The 17222-nt window shown below is 46.1% G+C and overlaps 5 protein-coding genes across 8 annotated transcripts; 2 read left to right on the top strand and 3 right to left on the bottom strand.

Moving 5' to 3' along the window:
- Nucleotides 1-92: 92 nt before the first annotated feature.
- On the bottom strand, nucleotides 93-741 carry LOC132258269 (actin nucleation-promoting factor WASL-like). Its single transcript, XM_059755491.1, has one exon. It carries the CDS (start codon nucleotides 681-683, stop codon nucleotides 138-140), a length of 546 nt encoding a protein of 181 aa, XP_059611474.1. The 5' UTR covers nucleotides 684-741; the 3' UTR covers nucleotides 93-137.
- Nucleotides 742-850: 109 nt separating this feature from the next.
- LOC132258268 (beta-1,4-galactosyltransferase 7) lies at nucleotides 851-2673 on the top strand. The gene is made up of 2 exons (XM_059755490.1): nucleotides 851-1033; nucleotides 1111-2673. Exons 1-2 carry the CDS (start codon nucleotides 937-939, stop codon nucleotides 1956-1958), a joined length of 945 nt encoding a protein of 314 aa, XP_059611473.1. The 5' UTR covers nucleotides 851-936; the 3' UTR covers nucleotides 1959-2673.
- Nucleotides 2674-2791: 118 nt separating this feature from the next.
- LOC132258267 (nicotinamide/nicotinic acid mononucleotide adenylyltransferase 1) lies at nucleotides 2792-6288 on the bottom strand. 2 transcript variants are annotated; one of them, XM_059755488.1, is made up of 5 exons: nucleotides 5987-6288; nucleotides 5516-5901; nucleotides 4985-5241; nucleotides 4529-4856; nucleotides 2792-3288 (listed from the first exon to the last, which is right to left on the bottom strand). In XM_059755488.1, exons 1-5 carry the CDS (start codon nucleotides 6057-6059, stop codon nucleotides 3247-3249), a joined length of 1086 nt encoding a protein of 361 aa, XP_059611471.1. In that variant the 5' UTR covers nucleotides 6060-6288; the 3' UTR covers nucleotides 2792-3246. The 2 variants fall into 2 exon arrangements, with proteins under 2 accessions (XP_059611471.1, XP_059611472.1); XM_059755489.1 differs by lacking the exon at nucleotides 4529-4856.
- Nucleotides 6289-6381: 93 nt separating this feature from the next.
- On the top strand, nucleotides 6382-9149 carry LOC132257946 (probable E3 ubiquitin-protein ligase MGRN1). 3 transcript variants are annotated; one of them, XM_059755016.1, is made up of 5 exons: nucleotides 6382-6570; nucleotides 6954-7072; nucleotides 7117-8193; nucleotides 8363-8704; nucleotides 8775-9149. In XM_059755016.1, exons 1-5 carry the CDS (start codon nucleotides 6486-6488, stop codon nucleotides 9147-9149), a joined length of 1998 nt encoding a protein of 665 aa, XP_059610999.1. In that variant the 5' UTR covers nucleotides 6382-6485. The 3 variants fall into 3 exon arrangements, with proteins under 3 accessions (XP_059610999.1, XP_059611000.1, XP_059610998.1); XM_059755017.1 differs by having other exon boundaries at nucleotides 6383-6570; nucleotides 7138-8193; nucleotides 8772-9149; XM_059755015.1 differs by having other exon boundaries at nucleotides 6383-6570; nucleotides 8772-9149.
- A 321-nt stretch (nucleotides 9150-9470) lies between these two features.
- On the bottom strand, nucleotides 9471-16851 carry LOC132257932 (sushi, von Willebrand factor type A, EGF and pentraxin domain-containing protein 1-like). The gene is made up of 7 exons (XM_059755001.1): nucleotides 16501-16851; nucleotides 15895-16282; nucleotides 15319-15834; nucleotides 13594-15255; nucleotides 11452-13347; nucleotides 11211-11387; nucleotides 9471-10835 (listed from the first exon to the last, which is right to left on the bottom strand). The coding sequence occupies exons 1-7, from the start codon at nucleotides 16849-16851 to the stop codon at nucleotides 9691-9693; spliced, it is 6135 nt and encodes a 2044-aa protein (XP_059610984.1). The 3' UTR covers nucleotides 9471-9690.
- Between the last annotated feature and the right edge of the window lie 371 nt (nucleotides 16852-17222).

Here is a 17222-nt window from a genome sequence, read left to right as displayed (position 1 = left end):
ATACGAATAACAGAGCATGCAAATCTCAATTTCCTCAATGACTGGATCCCCAAGTGCGGTAATTAAGTTCTGACAAAAACAGTCTGTTTGGCTGTCTAGAAATATCTTTATTGTGACGAGTGAGATTACGGGAATTGCTACCAATTGTTGAGGAAGTCATAGTTAGTTGAGTATTCGCCGAGGAGCGATTTCTCCTCCGTGGGCGGACTGGGGGGCTCATCTTCGGGCACGAGCGCCTCCGTGTCGTCGTGCTGCTCCGTGGCCACGATGGCGGCTGGCCGGGCGGGCGGCGGCGGCGGGGGCGCTCGAGGCTTGGCCACCTTTGGTCGTGCAGTCTTCATGGGTGGGGCGGCGCCCAGCAGAGCGCCGCAGGGCACTGCGCCGCTGCCAGCCAGATTCAGCTGGCTGCGCGTGTGCCAGCGAAACGGGGCGCCGTGCTCATCGGGCGGAGGCTCGGGCTCCACGGGCGACGGCGGGGCTCCCATTCGGAGGTACTTCAGCACAATCTCGGGCTCGATGAGGGCGTCCGTGAGGGTGGATGCACGCTCTGGGGCGTCCATGGTGAGCCAGAGATGCTCGAACGAGGCCACCGTAGTCGCGGCGTCCGCGGCAATCCGCGCCGCGATGCCGTTGATGGAGGCCAGGTACTGGCTAGCCACGGACTCCATGGCTTTCGACTCCATTCTCAGCTGTTTATCGTAAATCACTGGCAATCACAAAGAGAGCAGACTTGCACGCCGACATGGCGAGATGACATATCGGCACAGAAACATAGTACATGCGCTGTATGTGAAAAATAGCAATTGAAGAGTTTCCGCGAACGAGAACTGTCAGTCAGTCGAGTTGATGTTTTGGACTTTTGCTGACAACATGAAGATTTCGCGTGATACACTTCTAATTAAATAATGGCCAAAGGAAGCCACAAGTCGCATCGAAATGTTTTCACGTGTGACCTATATTAGGTTCTTTAGCATATGCGTTATAGTTTGTTTTATCATTAGTTGTTTTATCAGTGTTATTCCTATTTCTCTAGGTGAGTCCTCCGCCCCGTGAGCCCCCTCTGCATTCCCTATACTTACGTGTCCGCATTCTTTTCTGTCTCTCTCCCAGAGTCTTGCAATTGTGATAACTTCGACGACAAGTCCAGCTTTCTGCACACTCTCGATGCCGACTCCAGTGTGGAGGATGCTGGTGCGTCAGGAAGGAAGAGACTTGCCGTTCTGGTGCCATTTCGGGATCGCTTCGAGGAGCTGCTGCAGTTCGCTCCGTTCATGACGGAGTTCCTCAATCGCCAGAAGATTCCGCACAGGATTTTTGTGCTCAATCAAGTGGACAGATTCCGCTTCAACCGTGCCTCGCTCATCAACGTGGGATTCTTGTACACAAAATCCCTCTTCGACTACATCGCCATGCACGATGTGGACTTGCTGCCGATGAACAGCAACCTGAGCTACGCCTTCCCGGACAAGGGGCCCTTCCACGTGGCCTCGCCTCAGCTGCACCCCAAGTATCACTATCCCACCTTCGTGGGTGGCATTCTGCTCGTGCGGCGGGAGCACTTCGAGGCCACGCGCGGCATGTCCAACAGATACTGGGGCTGGGGCCTCGAGGACGACGAGTTCTACACTCGCATCCTCGATGCCGGCCTGAAAGTCTTCCGGCCGGAGAACATCACGACGGGCATCGAAGACACGTTCAGGCACATCCACGATCGTGCGCATCGCAAGAGGGACACGGCCAAGTGCTTCAATCAGCGCGAAGTGACGCGAAAGCGTGACCGCGAGACTGGCCTGCACACACTCAAGTATGACATCTCGTCCATCAACGAGTTGCAGATTGACGGAGCCAAAGTCACGGTGCTGAACGTCGCTCTCCAGTGCGATCACGCAAAGACGCCCTGGTGTGACTGCGACGGAACTGCGGACAGTGGAAAGACTTCCAGTCCCAAAAAACACTGAGGTTGCCGTACTTTAGCTGAATTACGCGTTGTCCATATTGTCCAGGTATTTTTTCGGGTTCCAGATTTGTGTTGCAAAATACTCAATAGAAAATACCCACGAGTAAGAGTATACTTGGAATTCTTAGATCTTAAGAGAGGGGTTCAGAGCCTCTCGACTTTAGTCCTAGTCGTAGATAAAGTCAAGATTTATGGTCGAAACTCGATTGCAGAGACAAGAACATAAATTTCCCAAGTGAACATGATTTCTCTTCGTCAAAAAATTCAAATACATAAAACCCCTTTAATTCCACAGAAGCTTTAACTTCACAATATCTTATCAAATATGTACTCAGAATGTCACACACTGGGTGCTCAAACTCTGGAACCTCTTCGCGAAATCGTTAGTCATATTTTGCCATTTTATAAGAAACAAAACATCTGTGTATAATCTCTCAATCAATCTATTTCATTAATGGTACAGTATATAACTATTTTAAATAAATACTATATCAATGGTTTCAGCAAGTTACTTCGTATCACTTCTAAAGAGATTAAGATTGTTTTTATTTTTTAAGTTGTGGGTGATTTGATGTTTCTCTTCATTCTTTGCCGCTATTCTTCGGGAAAGAATTTGATTCTTTGAGCAAAATATTCGGTAACTACCTCATTAAGTCACAAAATTATAAAGCCACCTTCCAAAAGCTTTAAAGAAAGTATGGTGAGGATTAAAATTGCCATTTTTGAGCCCTAGCAAATAATAATAATCAAGGCACGTTTAAACCCTTTTTAGATTCCAATAAAAATCAATAGCATGTTCACAATTAATTGCACGCATTCTGTGACTATCCTTAACAAGTGGTTGTTTTTTATCTTTGATTACTAAAATATCAATTCACCCATCATGATAATGTAGTAAAATACTATTTAATCTACATCTAAGACTAAACTATTCAACTAAAGTCTATTGTAATTTTTTGAATTTGAAACTGGTATAGAAAATAAATAGTCTTTTTCCTAGATTTTCAACACAAAAAAAAAAGATTTAACGCAATAAGATGTCGGCTATTTATGAACTTACTAGAGAAGAGCATGAATAAAGTTTTCTGCCAAAAAAATTCCTTTAACACTAGAATTCTAGATTCAATCGATTTATGTAATTGTAATAACTTATGGATATTTTATACAGTGAAATAAAAAATTTTCATAAAAGGAACAGAAGGACATAATATTTTGCAGTTAAACATCACAAAAGAATAAAACAGCAGCCGGAAAACAACAACACATTCTTTTTGGTCTTCGAACATCATCTAAAGGGGGCATGCGGTTGTCTTCAATTTCTTATTCTTTACCTGGAATGGAAATTTTGAAACATATCAATAGTTTATCATGCTTCCAAAGAGATAGAGATAGAGAGAGTAATTCAAGTAACGTTTTCAATAAATTCAGTAGAAAAGTTTAATATAGCGCAGAAACTTGTAAAGTGCTTTTTTTCTTTCCCTTAATTGCCAATTCAATTCTACTGAAAATATTCCAAAAGTAAATTACATCAGCAACGATAAAAGGAGTTTCACACAAGAAAGTATATTATTAGCAGAGTTTGTAAAGCTAATGAAAGCGGAAGAAAGCTCTGAAAGGAGAATGACCTGAAAAGTGAAATTTATTATTATGCGCTCACGTGAGGAAAAAAAATGCAAATATACTTCAATAAAAAATGCAGCTTGAGGACTGCAAGGAAAAGTAAAAATAATATAAGTGGCTAGAGATTCTAATCTGGGATAAACATGATTAACAAGTGTGTCACGACATCGAGAGTCAAATGAAAACAAACACTGAAAGGCTCATGATTTGCGCGCTCGGGCAAAGGCATCAAAGAGTACTCAACTTTCTTTCTTACCACAGCGATAAGACTTTGAAGGAACAAAAATACTTATTTTTGACCTAGAATATAGTGAAGAGATTTCTCAATGATGATTTCTATGTTACAGACAAATTAGATTGGTTTCATGATGCATTTATAAATGACGACAAGTGCCCTAGAACACTATCATAAATAGTGTTCTAGGCACTTGTCGGAAATGGACATGACAGAGATTTTGTGAATTGGAGTGGAGGAAACGAGTGATGTCACTTCTAGTGAAATAAAAGAGCAGAGAGGAAGTCTTATTTACACACGCACCATAAATTATTTTCATGCAATTCCACATGCAATCATCTACAAAATGTTAATATCACTTCTAATACTGCACAAATGTTAGTAGGAGGAACAATAAATTGGCTCTCAGAGCGGCTCTCTTGAGCCACTCATGCATGGAAGTCTACAGTGGAAGTTGTGTTAAATTGCGGAATCCTCTCTCGCTCCGCCGACGGCAAAACAAGGCTCTCTCTCTCTCTCTAGACAACGTACTCCTTGTCACTAATGACTCTGATTCCATGCTCTGTGAAGACAAACTTAATCATATCCGTGTAGCTCCTGGAGGAGAGAGTCTCAACGTCGTCACTGGAGGTTTGCGAGGCCTCGTCAGACCGATCGACGCCCGTTGGGAGTGCAGTTAATGTGCATGTGCTATCATCATCATCATCTTCACCCACCTCGTCAGGGTCGTACGCGCTGTGACTCCCCGACGCGTCCGTGCGTATCTGCACCGCCTGCCCGGGCCGATTGCGCAGTGTCTTCATGTTGAGCGAGTCACCGCAGCAGAACATCTTCGGGCGCATCAGCTCGGCGCCACTCCCATTCGTGGAGTTCGTGGGCGACTTGTGGGACGGAAAGTCCGTCTCGTCCATCTCCTCGAACTGCCTCTGGCGCACACTATTGTCCACCTGGTGCAGATTCAGCACGATGCCATCCTCGCGACCACTCGGCGATGGCGGATGCAAGTATGCGATCTCATTGTGATTTGGCGTTAGAATGTACTTACTGAATCAGTCCCAACAAACGATTGCACACGAAAACAGAAACATATGAGTTAACATTCGACCAAAAATGCATCCACGCACACCACGCATTGTTCCTGAATCCCGGAAAATATATAGTAATCTACTCACTGACTGTTCGCCCCGAAGAGTGAGTTCTTCATGATGTAATCAGTCACGGAATCGTCCAGCAGATACTTCACCGACTGCCCGCGGCTCAACAGGCGCCTTATCATCGTGGAGCTCACCTCGTTTGGCACCCAGTTGGTAACAATCGTTATGTTGCGACGATACTTGCTGAGGATGTCGGAATTGAAGATGAACTGCTCCGGATTCGAGCCACTCCTCGAGATCACGACAATTCCATGGTGCCCCAGAATTGCTTCAATCTGCAATGCGAGGAAATTGTAAATAAAGTAAGCAATTCAATTGCTAAAAATCGATTAAATAGTCGTTGTTATCAATTGTAAATTCATAGGAAAATTCCTAGACCTGTAACATGCAATTATATATGCAATATTGCGAGCTTTTGAGCCATTCGTCAGCATTGCAAAAAGTGCTTTCTAAATATTTGTGTGAAGACATCACAAGATTGCGCAATTGCCGAGAATACAATGCCTCAGTATTGTGCCTCAGATGATGTCGCACAAAATCACGACTTACGTCATCGGGATCCCACAGCCCAGGCACATTCAGAGATTCCAGAAGATCAGCTCCGCAGAGGAGCTTCACCTGCACCGTTCCGCTCATCTGCTTGAGGTTCCCGGGCAGCCATCCAGGCACCGTGTCACTGCTGTCGTCGCTCAGCAGCGAGTTTATGTAGTTCTGGTGGTACTGCAGCGTGACTCTCGTCCGCGTCCAGCCATCCTGGTGCGTCTCCCACTCAGACACGCGGATCCAGTCGGACGACTTCAGGGCCAGTTTCAGCATTGCCGAGCGATGCTTCGCCGCCACCAGGCCCTTCTTGCCGTACGAGTCGTGCACGGGCGACACAATGCCACCCACCACCTCGTGGGTGCCCATCTGCTGGAAGTAATCCCTGGCAATCTCTGCAAAGGAAGAGCGCGTGTTTGATCGATATTGCGACGCCACTGGCATTTGCAATGCGGAGTGCGAAAAATGCAAAATACTCACCAAACATGCGGAAATGCATCGGTGTGGGGGGACTAAAGGCCCCACAGGCAATTAATATCACTTTGGGAAGCATTTCTGACTCGTGTGAGATGGTTTTTCGCAGAGGAAATTACATTTTTTCACGGAGAAAATATTTTCACAAACTTCCCTGGCTCAAAGGCAAATTGTCACTGGACAAAACATAGCAAGAAATATATAGAATCCATGGTGTCTCGGCTAAAGAGTTCCACACTTTTCCACAATTCCATCCGGGAGGAAAGAGATGAAAGAAAATACGGCAAAATTAGATGAATTTCAAGTAAATGAAGGCAATTGATGATTAAAACGTGGGTTTTATGTAAAAAAGCATTGGGGAGTTGGGGGAGTTCAAGGTGAGTCATCGGGCAACACTTCTATGTTGTGTCAGAAAACGTCAAGTTTTTTGCTGAAAGAGTAGGAGTTTTCTCAGTGGGTGAAAAGAGTGGTTTTCTCTGGGGATTTGGGTGTTTTCCTAGCAAAAATGGGTGCTATAGCTAGTAGACAGAATGCTACAGTGGAGGAAGCTGATATTGTGTCCAATCACTACAAATATCCGCCGAGATCGGGTGAGAAAAAATCTCTGTGGTGGCAGACATTATTGACAACATTGGTGGTTCTTTACGAGTATTTTACTCCTCAGTTGTATCATGTATTAAAATTTAAAAGTCCTGAAAAAAGGTATTTTGAGTTTTTAATTTTTGTTAAATGTGATAAGAAATGCTAAAACCATTGATAAAAATTACAAAATTGACAATAAAGCATTTTTTTCTTGGTAATTCCGTGACTTGAAGTTGTGATATTGAAGTATTTTACAGTAAAATATGCGTAAAGTAAGATATCAACACTGAAGGTGAATGTTTTCCTCTCAATTGATCTGTTATTCCCATCAATCTGACCAATTAACCTCATTTCTCATTAATTTCTCACCTGAAATGCATCCGGATCTCAGGCACCTACTTCGGGAGCCACTTCATAATGGGCGGGGAGCGCTTCGACACACCTCAGCCGGAGTCCTACTTGTTCGGAGAGAATGGCGACCTCAACTTCCTGGGCAATCGACCCACTCCGGTGAGTAAGAGACGTTCTGGGACAGTCTAAATGTAAGACTGAAGGTTGCTTCTCTGGCTTTCCAGTTCCCTTATCCGCCGCCCCAGGCGAATGAGCCCACAAAGACACTCAAGTGTCTCGTCAACATCCGCAAAGAGTCCATAAGGTTCGTGAAGGCCGACCCGAGCAACACAAAGATCCAAGAAGTGGGAAAGGGTGGCAATGCTTTCAACGTGGAGTTCACATTCGACTCGGATGCCAAGTGTGCAATAACCATCTATTATTTCTGCACTGAGGAAGTCTCCGCGGGCGCCGTGAGCTTCCTAACGCGTGATTCTGCCCTCACATCAGAGACATATCACTTCAAGCGTGGCGTGAATCAGCTCTTCTCGCAGCCCAGTCACGTCTTCTCACCCTCAATCTTCTCGGAAGACGATTTGGCCTACAATAGCGAGCGCGATGTGATTCCCATTGCGATCCACTGTGTCGTGGAGGAGGGCGTGGAGGAGCACCGTCAATCCCACACGACTATCTGCGTGGTGGATCACCACACGGACGGCACTTATGTGCTGCGTGCACTGAAGCAGAAGATCTTTGTGGACGGACTGAGCTACTTGCTGCAGGAGATTTACGGCATCGAGAACAAGAACATCAACAAGTCCTCGAGTGATGATGAGAATGAGGGCAATAGTGAGTGTGTGATCTGCATGAGTGATGGCAGGGATACGCTGATTCTTCCGTGCAGACATCTCTGCCTCTGCAACTCCTGTGCCGACTCACTGCGCTACCAGGCCAACAATTGTCCCATCTGTAGGGCTCCATTCAAGGCCCTGCTGCAGATCCGTGCCGTGCAGAAGAACTCGACGGCGCATCATTTGATGCCCGCTCCGGCGCCACAGGACGCTGGAGACAATATTCCCAATGGCTACATGGCCGTGGCTCTGATTGAGGCTCTCAACGGCCCACCGGGAAGTACAACCAGGCATCAAAGCACGGGAGATGGAGTCGATGGAGAGAACACTGACGCAGTGCAAGCGGCAGAGATTCTCAATCGCAGCCTCGATCGCAATGGGAAGAATGCAGTGAGCCCAAAAGACCCGGAGAAGCAGGGGAAGGACAAGGGCAATCTCAATACTCCTGAGGTGAGAGTCTAATAGAATTTGCTACACGCATTTCTACTCCGATAGAAATCTATTGAAAATCCGGTGAATTGAATCGCAATTACAGTTCTTGACCTTAACTTGATCACGCGATTTCTCAATGGATTTGCACAGCAGTTTGATGTGGTTTTTTCTCTGCGATTTATTGTAGTTTCGTATGTCGGTGCTGATGTCGAAGGAGGACAACAACGTGACCAAGGAATTGTTGGCCAAGCATTCACCCCTGATGAACAGAGCGCCGCAGAGTCGTGATAAGAATCCACGCGAGAAAGGCTTCCTGAGGCCATCTCACGACAACGTGAAGGTGATTAATGAGAAGAATGCCACACCGGAGAATGATGATGACAGTGAGACAGAGAGATTGTCTCCACTGTTGAACACTGCTTCGAGCGGAGAGAACAAACTAGGATCTGCGCTGCACATTGACGGAGTGGAGGAGTCCATTGATGACACTGACACGGATGTCGATGAGGTGGACAAGGAGAACAAAGGGGTAAGGCTGGATAAATCGTGTTGGGAAGGAGAAATTGATGTTAATGTGTGTTTTTTCCTGCATCCAGAAGAAATCACGACCAATTCTGAACAATGACAAGGATGGAATGACAGTGATTGGTGCTGAGGATTCTGACTATTACACCCCCGAAGATCCTCACACGACCATCTTGAGTCCTCTGTACTCGGAGAATGGCAGCAGTAGCTTGGGTAAATCCAAGGAGAACCTCTCGACGCTGTCAACTCCCGTGGCTGCGCTCAAAGAGGCTGCTCAGTCACTGCCGGACAGCCCGATAAGCGGCAATTCAGCATCGACACGGAGCTCAGGCGACAGCTACTCATCCAGCTCGTCGACGAAGCAGCTGCTGGCATCGGTGCCCAACGACAACTACAGCGGTGTGAAGGTGGGCGACAAGGAGAGCTCCCAGGAGGACAGCACACCGTAAGGATTTGGTGGGAGATTTTGATCTGATCAGCACGACGCAATTGTAAGTGAAATTTAGTGATGGGGAAAATATCTGCATTTAATCAGTATTGTGATCGCGCGCGTGTGTTTTCCATTTCTTCCTTCTTTTGTGGATTTCCAAGCCTTTCATGGACCGTCTGAGGACTTTCTAACTTCTTGAGTATTTACACAATCATACATGATAAAGAGAATAATAATATTAGATGTTATTGAATCTTCTAATTGTAATGCAATATGTATAAGATTGAAGCACATAAATACACACATATGATATCAAGGAAGATTTGGTGTTTTCAGAGAGACAACAAATGTTTGCACATTGTTTATTTCGTTAATTTATCCGATAATTGAATACAGTTCTACATAATATTAACATATAAGTTATCCTTGCAAATTCATGGTAATTCCTCTGGCTTTGCTGCACAGCAGGCATAAGCAGAATGGTAGTAAATCTCCGCTATAAATTGCTGGCCAACGTGACAATCGGCCAGGGGCCACCTAACGACCCTATTATTGATGTTTTAATTTCCATCTAAAGCACACTGGAGTTGAACATTGCTCCACATTCCTGTGGATAAACACTCAATGAATGGGTCACCAGTCGCCCTGCGTCCCAGACAATTGAGCTTCACCCTCTGGCCGACAATGAAGATATGCTGGGTGGAATTCTCGAGATTCATATTGGCCGGTATTGATGGAATTTCACATTTCCTCAAACACACACCCTCCTTTGTTGCCCATTTCCCATCAGCTCTGCACTCTGCCACGAACTCGCCACTCATATGAAAGCCATTCTCGCATTCGAAAGCGATTCTCGTGCCAGTGGCAAAGTTAAATAAATTACTCACACTCTCGCCACTCGAGCTGTGAATGCCCACAATTCTTGAGTGTTCGATCTGGGGGAGAAATTGCTCTGGGCAGGATGTGGTGTTTGTCCTGCTCTCGGTCGTCTCGAGAATGCTTTTCCTGTAATTTTCGTATATGGGCTCCAAGAGCTGCACCAGCGCTAGTGGAAGTTTCTCACTAACATCCAGCGACTCGTCATGTATGGATGGTGTGTCATTTCCGAAATAGTACTGTGTATTCCAAATGACTAAATCCATGAAGAAGCAGAGCTGCATCCTGAAGAGATCCTCTTCATCACGGGAAATGCTTCCGTGTTTGAATATATTTTCCATCAAATTACCAATTGTGAGGTCTTGTCGCTCATTCTCCGCCAGAATGGCCTCAATGGCCCCAAAGAGACGCAACTCATCGCCCTGCGACTGCTCCAAATGCATCTCCCCGAGATCACTCAGCACCACGCCCTGGTGCAATTTGCACAGTTGATTAGTCTCCTGCTGATTTGCGCATCCCTGGTAGAGGAAGGTTCGCAGCACACCCCAGAAGTCCTCCCTGCTGAGCAGTGGCAGAGCGTCTTCCTCGTCCTCGGTGCGCCTCGTGACGATTTCCATCTCAAATGACTCCACCCGAGGGACACACTGGGGCACCTCAAAGTCCCACTGACCACTTTCTTCACACACAATCAGACTCTGTCCCTGGAGGACCGTCTCGTTGGCGCACTCGAACTCAATAAACGTCCCTGGAGGGTGTTTATCCCGCGCCAGGGTTGAGTACACAGCTCGCCCCCAGTTTGGCGGCTCCACCGCAGGACATGCCTTCCGCTCTGCAAAAATGAAAATTGCCATTGTTAAACATTTGCTCAGATCCCACCCTCTAAACTCAATTATCACAGAGCTGAGCTGAGTTCTAAATGGGGTGAGATTATCTGAAAATTGTGCAAAATTTCGAGGGTGTACACAGTCATTTATTATTCAGCAGAAGAGGTGTGTGATTTCGTGCACAGCTATTTTCATCGGGGCATTTGCACTTCTACCTTCGGTATTAGAGCGAATGCTACTAAATTGCATAGCCAACTATAATCCTCACCCGTGTGTCTGAACTAATTCGCTTTCTCCCATTAGACTTTTAGCCATTTTAAAGCCATAAAAAATCTATTTGCATTCTTTCCTGTTGTTCTCACTTATCACACAACACTCACCAATGCACTGCGGAGGAGTTCCTGACCATTTTCCCGTGCTCTCACAAAACCGACTTTGTGTTCCGTTCTGCAATTCATAACTTCTGCTGCAGACGTAAGTTGCATTAGCTCCGAATGTGGTTCTTGCTAGCGACACGTGACCATTAGCGATGCTTTCTAATGGACCGCAATCCAAAACTGAAAAGAGATTGAACAAAATATCAGCCACATAATTCTCAATTGACTTAGCAGTTTGTCTCACTTTTGCAAAGCGGTTCTGGTTGCTGCCACTCAGCCGTTCGCAGACAATTCCTGATCGGGAGACCTTCCAGTGTGAATCCTTCATTACAGGTGTAAATGGCTCTATTTGCAAAGTAATTGACAATTCCATTAATCAGGTTTAAGTTCTTTGGGCAGGGCTTACAGAACGGAGACTCTTGGACAGTGACATCACCCTTGAGGTGTGTCTTGAAGTCACTCCAGGAATAGAGATTTCCGTGATAGGGATGACAGGATGAGTAGAACTCTTGCACCTCTTGAATCCCCAACACGCGATCCCACATATCGAGATAAGCGATTTCCCCGATGAAGGTTTCGGAGTCACTAAACCCAGATCCAATGGTGTCCTGCTCTTGTCCCAAAACTAGAACTCCGCCATTCTCAACGGCATTGCTGGAACTCAAGTTGTAGCCAGAATGTTGAAGAATCCCGTCTGAGTACATTTGATAGGAGCCTTCCTTGCTCATCCACGTGGCACAGATGAAGTGCCAGTGTCCATCATTCACCACAATATCGGACACACTGAAGCTTCCGTTCACGTAGAGCGCTAAGCCGTTGTAGTCCGTCAGCGTTAGCATATTGTCCTGTCCTGCTGTTGCATAGGAGATGATTGTACCGTAGTTGTGGTCATCCTCACTCTTGATCCATGTGCAGAGAGTGAATTGCTCCAAATCCCGACTGGGACCAGGAAGCATGGCATAATTCGTTGTGTGCGGCTTGGAGAATTGCAAGACGTAGTCCGGCGTGACGAGAGCTTGACACAAATCCCCGTAAAAGTACGGAGGACATTGGCAAGTGAACTCCTCGAAAAGGCTCTCATTTCTTTCATCGTTGAGACCATTTCGCAGGGCTTTCGGGAAGCACATACCGTTGTTTTTGCACGCATCCTTATCACATGGATTGTCTACTTCAGTGCAGTTTATTCCTTTCAATCCCACTGGACATCGACACAAGAAGCTGAGTTTAGTTGTGGGAACTTCAGGTAAATCGATACAGATCTGATGAGAGTTGCAGGGAAAATAGTCACAAGGTCTCAAATGACAACGTCTGCCAATGATTCCCGGCGGACAAGTGCACTGATACCCAACATCAGGGATACTTTGGCACTCTCCAGCTTCACAGGGATTGTCAGCGCAGTGATTGACTTCAATTTCACACAAATCCCCAGAGAATCCTTCAGGGCATTCACAAGTGCCCTTATCGCCTATCTCAAAGCAAACTCCTCCGTTCTGGCAGGAGATGTTCAAGCAAGGTGTGACAATTTCTTCACAGAAAAGTCCTGTGAATGCTTCCGGACACTGACAACCAATCTCGGTTGTGCTGACGTGATGGCAAATTCCACCATTGAGACATGGCGATGAGAGACAAAGATCAACGTGCTGTTCACAGTGAGATCCTTGGAAGCCAATATTGCAAATGCAACTGTACAAGTAGGGATTCTTAGCGTCTGGTATGCAAGCCCCGTTCTGGCCACACACAGGATCTGGCAGTTGGCAGGGGAATAATCTTCTCGGTGAGCAGTCGGTGAAGGATTTGGCGCCGCGTGGGGAAATGAATCCATCAGGACATGGTTCGCAGCGGATTTGGTCGTACAGAGCTTGATACTCGCCTGGCAGACATTTCTTGCAGTACGGCATGAAGGTTTTCTGAAGTGCATGGGCGACTCCCACTCTCTTGGGTACCTTTAGTCGAGCCATTGTGCCTGGAGGACACTGTTGGAGGCAACTCTTGTCGGATTTGTTGTTTTCGCGTCGCGTTGAGTGATGCAGAGGACAGATTTGGCACTCCTGTCGACCGGGAGCATCAGAATAGGCTCCTTTAGGACACACTTGACATGAATTTCCGGTTTTGTTGTGATAAGTTCCTCTCGGACATTGCACTGCAAAATATTAGAGGAAAGAACATTGATGAGTTGAGCTAAAATTAAAAAGGAAGTGATAAGAAAAAAGTTGTAGGTTTTTAGGATTAGGATTCCTTGGGATTACTTAGGAAAATGTTTTTTGGGGGTGTTTTTAGCCGGGCTTCGCCCAGCACAATGATATCGAGGTCATAGTGAAATGTTAATAGCACGCCTCCTCTTCGCTATAATGGGGACAATGAAGAAAATCTCAGAAGAGAAACTCACCGCAAAATTGCTTCTTCAAGACACTCCCGTTGGGGCACTTGTAAATTTCATTCATCGACAATTCACCCACATTTAATTTCACATCCGTGTATTTTCCCTGGATGCTCTTGCTGAAGAATTCAGCGCCAGTCTTTAATTTCCTGGAGTGAGAATCCTTGTTCTGCCCACCTCGTCGCGCCTGATTAACGACACTCACTCTCAAGTGCATTCTGTGTCTTCGGCGGTTCTTGCGTGCACCATTTCCCAACTCCCGCTTCTTCATGATGTGGTACACGTTCTTGTCGAGATTGGGATCCGACGGCACTTCATCGGTGGTGCAGAGAGGAAGGTCAGTGATGACTTCGCAATTAGTTTGATTGCCGCAAAACTCCTGGTGGGCGTACTCTCTCATCTCCCTGTAGAAATCATCCTTGTGCTCAGACTCGCAGAAGTCCATGTCTGAGTCGAGAGAGATTGTCAGCACTTCATCTACGGATTCGGGCAAATCAATTTTCGTGCAGTCAATCATGGGATCGTATTTCCATCGAGGATGATCGTGATCGCAGAATAGGGTCAGATTTTCCATGTGACTTTCATCATAAGCATCATAGGCGGCAAATCCCGAATTGCAGATGACATGGCACCACATTTGTGTGTCATTTGAGGCACAAATCATTTTTCCATTTTCTGGAAAAGCAGGCTTCTCACACTGCAACTCCTTGACGGTTATATTCATGGTGCAGGAAGCAGAGTTGTTAAATGAATCAGTTGCTGTGTATTTTACTTCATATCTTCCCGGTTTAAGATAACCTGGCTCCAGTGATTGGCTTATATTTAAGTTCGTATTAGAATTGTCATAGATGATGGGATCTTCCCACTCAACCATCATTTTCTTCGGACCGAACGTTCTCACATAGAACTCTGGTGGATCAAAGCAATTGTCCAGAACGGGAGGCGTTCTATCCTCAACAGTTATGGTAAAATTACAAATAGCTCTGTTTCTGAACGAATCTGTTGCGATATATGAGAAAATGTGACTTCCTAAAGTCAATTGTGTCACATTAGCTTCGAGAACTGGCTTCGTCCAGAAAGTTACATTCATCCCTGAATTATCTGAAACACTGGGTTTGGGAACACTCGTCACTATTGCATAGCTTTCCGTGCTTTCAATACTCAGTGTCATGTTTTCCGGACATGTAAGCTTTGGCGGTGTCACATCGACGCACTTGGGATGTTTGCTCTTGTGCGTCCAGAATCCATTGCGTTTTCCCGTGCATGTCTTCTGAACTGGTCCTTTGATATCGAATCCCTCGTCACAAATGATGGTGCAATTTGTTCCATGAGTTGACTTGTTCTCATCGCAATCGGTTGGATCGTAAGAGCCAAAAGTTATCTTGGGTAGTTTTGAACAGAATATCTGTCGGCAGGTGGTTTGGAGACCATCCCACTTCGATAGGGGCAAGCAATTGCGTGAAGAAGAACCTACCAGATAATATCCAGGACCGCACTTGAATATACAGTTTGTATCAATTGGCATTGGTTCAGTGATGCGATGCTCATCTTCCATGTAATACTCCATGAAGGTTGTGTTTCTGGGAGTGTAGTCTGCAATCAGATTTAGATCGCTGTTCTTGCACACAGCCTGTCCGTAGTAAGGTACTTGAAGGGCAGGGCAGGCTTTTACTAAAAGAAATTAGAGAGAAATTAAAATATTTTACCAGAAATATGTTGATAAAATCTACTTACAGACACACTCAGGCTCACTTCCTGACCAAGTTCCGTTCTGCTGACACAATCTTATGCTGCTGCCAACTAACTGATATCCTGACTTGCATCGAGCGCCACAAGCAGCATTCAGAACATTCCCACATCCCTGAGGATGCTTCACGAAGTAACCATTCTTGGGAGGAGTGAGTTTCGGACACGTTATGACTTCACAACGATTTCCTTCGACGGGCAGAAAGCCATCTTTGCAAACACATCCTTCGATTCCTATCGCAGCTCCCATTGTGATGTGGTTGATGTCGGGACAGGGTTTGCAGAAATTCCACGTGTGCCAATAGGTGGAATTTGAGCAAGCATGGCAGTTGTTCTTCAGACCTGATCCGAAGTATCCTGGCTTGCACAGGCAAGAATAGTGCCCGGATCCTATTCCGCAAGAGCAAACAGCATTCTCATCGCAGCACGTTCCGTTTTCAGACCGATCACATAGTTTTCCGCAGAAGGTTGAATTTGTGGGGATTTGTTGACCCATACGAAAGTCTGCAAAGGGGAATTTTCATCATATCTTTCTTTCAAATAAGTTGCGCGTACGAATCTCACCAACATGCAGAGCTTTCCTCGCCAAGCTCTCAAATTGCGTGAAATTGTTGAGGAGAAAAGTGTGATCTTCAGCTGGTTCAGTAGAAATCTTGTTCAGCTCCTCGACATTCCCATTTGCGATCCCAACACTGAAGATCGTCACATTGTCCCTCTTCAGTCGGTTAGCCAACGGGATTGGGTCTTTCCCGTTCGAGAAACCGTCCGTGATGAGGAAGATCACTCTCTGGCTGTGTTTGCGCGCCTTGGACAGGATATCCCGTGCCTCCCTTAGGGCGCCATAGGTGAAAGTTCCGCCGCCGATAAATCTCAGTCTGAGGATCTCGTGATTGATCAGCATGCACTTGTCATTGCCTCGCTTGGGTATGGAAATCTGGTCAATGTGTCGGTGCTAAAAATAGATTCACACACTCGAGACTCTTAGACGGACGGTCGGGTGCGAGAGGCCAAACAAAAATATTGTTATCGCAGACATTCCCCGGCGCCACCGGGAGTCAACCACACGCGTGACTCAGACAATATTTTTGCTAGCGTAACACACTTCCAGATGTGACCCCGTCACTGACCCACAGTGGCGCTCCCGCGATAAGCGCTCGCGATCATACTCACAATTCGTCCGTGCGAGCTGAACTGGACCACAGCCACTCGCGTGTAGTTGATGCTGACGGGAAAATCACTGAGCAGTTTCTTCACGAACTTCACTTCACTCATGAAATTGCGCCGACCCACGCTCGAGCTGGAGTCAATGAGGAACACCGCGTCCAGCTTCTTGTTCTTCTGCTTCAGGCGCGACATGCTGGCGCGGAACTTCCGCGTGAGCTGCTCGAACTGCTCTCGCGTGATGGGGCGCTCCGTGACATTGCGCTCCCGCATCGTGTTAATCACCTCGCGATCACCCAAGCTTACAAATTGTCCACCGACGAAGCGATTGCTCTTCTGCGCGCACACAGACGCCGCCATTAAGGCGAGGATCACTGTAATTTTCAACACCATGTCTGCGTCTATTTTCACCATCCGCACACTCGAACTGCCGACAAATGACTGAATTGCGAGAGAAACTCGTCCGGAAGATGATAACGCTATTTGAAATGTTATAGAGTTCAGCGATTGGGAGTTTGGCGAAAAAATATCGTCTGCGCTTCTCTGTTGTCGCGTTCTAGCACTTTTCCCGCGCATTTCACCATTGACCCCCGAAATATCAGAATATTTTTCACGCATTTTTCCGCATTATGTTGCTCTGGCTATTTCCTAGTAAAATAATTAGAATTTGAAGTAAAATTTGAGCCAATTACTCATATAAAAATATCATATTCCATCATTGCGCTATAAAT

Source organism: Phlebotomus argentipes, unplaced genomic scaffold (genome assembly GCF_947086385.1).
Source record: "Phlebotomus argentipes unplaced genomic scaffold, Phlebotomus argentipes genome assembly scaffold_4, whole genome shotgun sequence".
Classification (NCBI taxonomy): domain Eukaryota; kingdom Metazoa; phylum Arthropoda; class Insecta; order Diptera; family Psychodidae; genus Phlebotomus; species Phlebotomus argentipes.
The sequence above is the reverse complement of the archived record's forward strand: the minus strand, read 5'-3'. Positions and strand labels throughout refer to the sequence as shown.

What these genes read in the sequence shown, in the direction of transcription:
- LOC132257932 (XM_059755001.1), bottom strand. Translation starts at nt 16,851, where the DNA reads ATGGCGGCGTCTGTGTGCGCGCAGAAGAGCAATCGCTTCGTCGGTGGA. An exon ending in TCAGCTCGCACGGACGAATT is followed by an intron (nt 16,283 to 16,500) that starts GTGAGTATGATC and finishes ATCTATTTTTAG; the next exon opens with CACCGACACATTGACCAGAT. An exon ending in GAGGAAAGCTCTGCATGTTG is followed by an intron (nt 15,835 to 15,894) that starts GTGAGATTCGTA and finishes TCCCCTTTGCAG; the next exon opens with ACTTTCGTATGGGTCAACAA.
- LOC132258269 (XM_059755491.1), bottom strand. Translation starts at nt 683, where the DNA reads ATGGAGTCGAAAGCCATGGAGTCCGTGGCTAGCCAGTACCTGGCCTCC.
- LOC132258268 (XM_059755490.1), top strand. Translation starts at nt 937, where the DNA reads ATGTTTTCACGTGTGACCTATATTAGGTTCTTTAGCATATGCGTTATA. An exon ending in TGTTATTCCTATTTCTCTAG is followed by an intron (nt 1,034 to 1,110) that starts GTGAGTCCTCCG and finishes TCTCTCTCCCAG; the next exon opens with AGTCTTGCAATTGTGATAAC.
- LOC132257946 (XM_059755015.1), top strand. Translation starts at nt 6,486, where the DNA reads ATGGGTGCTATAGCTAGTAGACAGAATGCTACAGTGGAGGAAGCTGAT. An exon ending in CAAATATCCGCCGAGATCGG is followed by an intron (nt 6,571 to 6,953) that starts GTGAGAAAAAAT and finishes TCCGGATCTCAG; the next exon opens with GCACCTACTTCGGGAGCCAC. An exon ending in TGGACAAGGAGAACAAAGGG is followed by an intron (nt 8,705 to 8,771) that starts GTAAGGCTGGAT and finishes TCCTGCATCCAG; the next exon opens with AAGAAATCACGACCAATTCT.
- LOC132258267 (XM_059755488.1), bottom strand. Translation starts at nt 6,059, where the DNA reads ATGCTTCCCAAAGTGATATTAATTGCCTGTGGGGCCTTTAGTCCCCCC. An exon ending in GGCTGTGGGATCCCGATGAC is followed by an intron (nt 5,242 to 5,515) that starts GTAAGTCGTGAT and finishes CTCGCATTGCAG; the next exon opens with ATTGAAGCAATTCTGGGGCA. An exon ending in GCGCGTACGACCCTGACGAG is followed by an intron (nt 3,289 to 4,528) that starts GTGGGTGAAGAT and finishes TTTCCATTCCAG; the next exon opens with GTAAAGAATAAGAAATTGAA.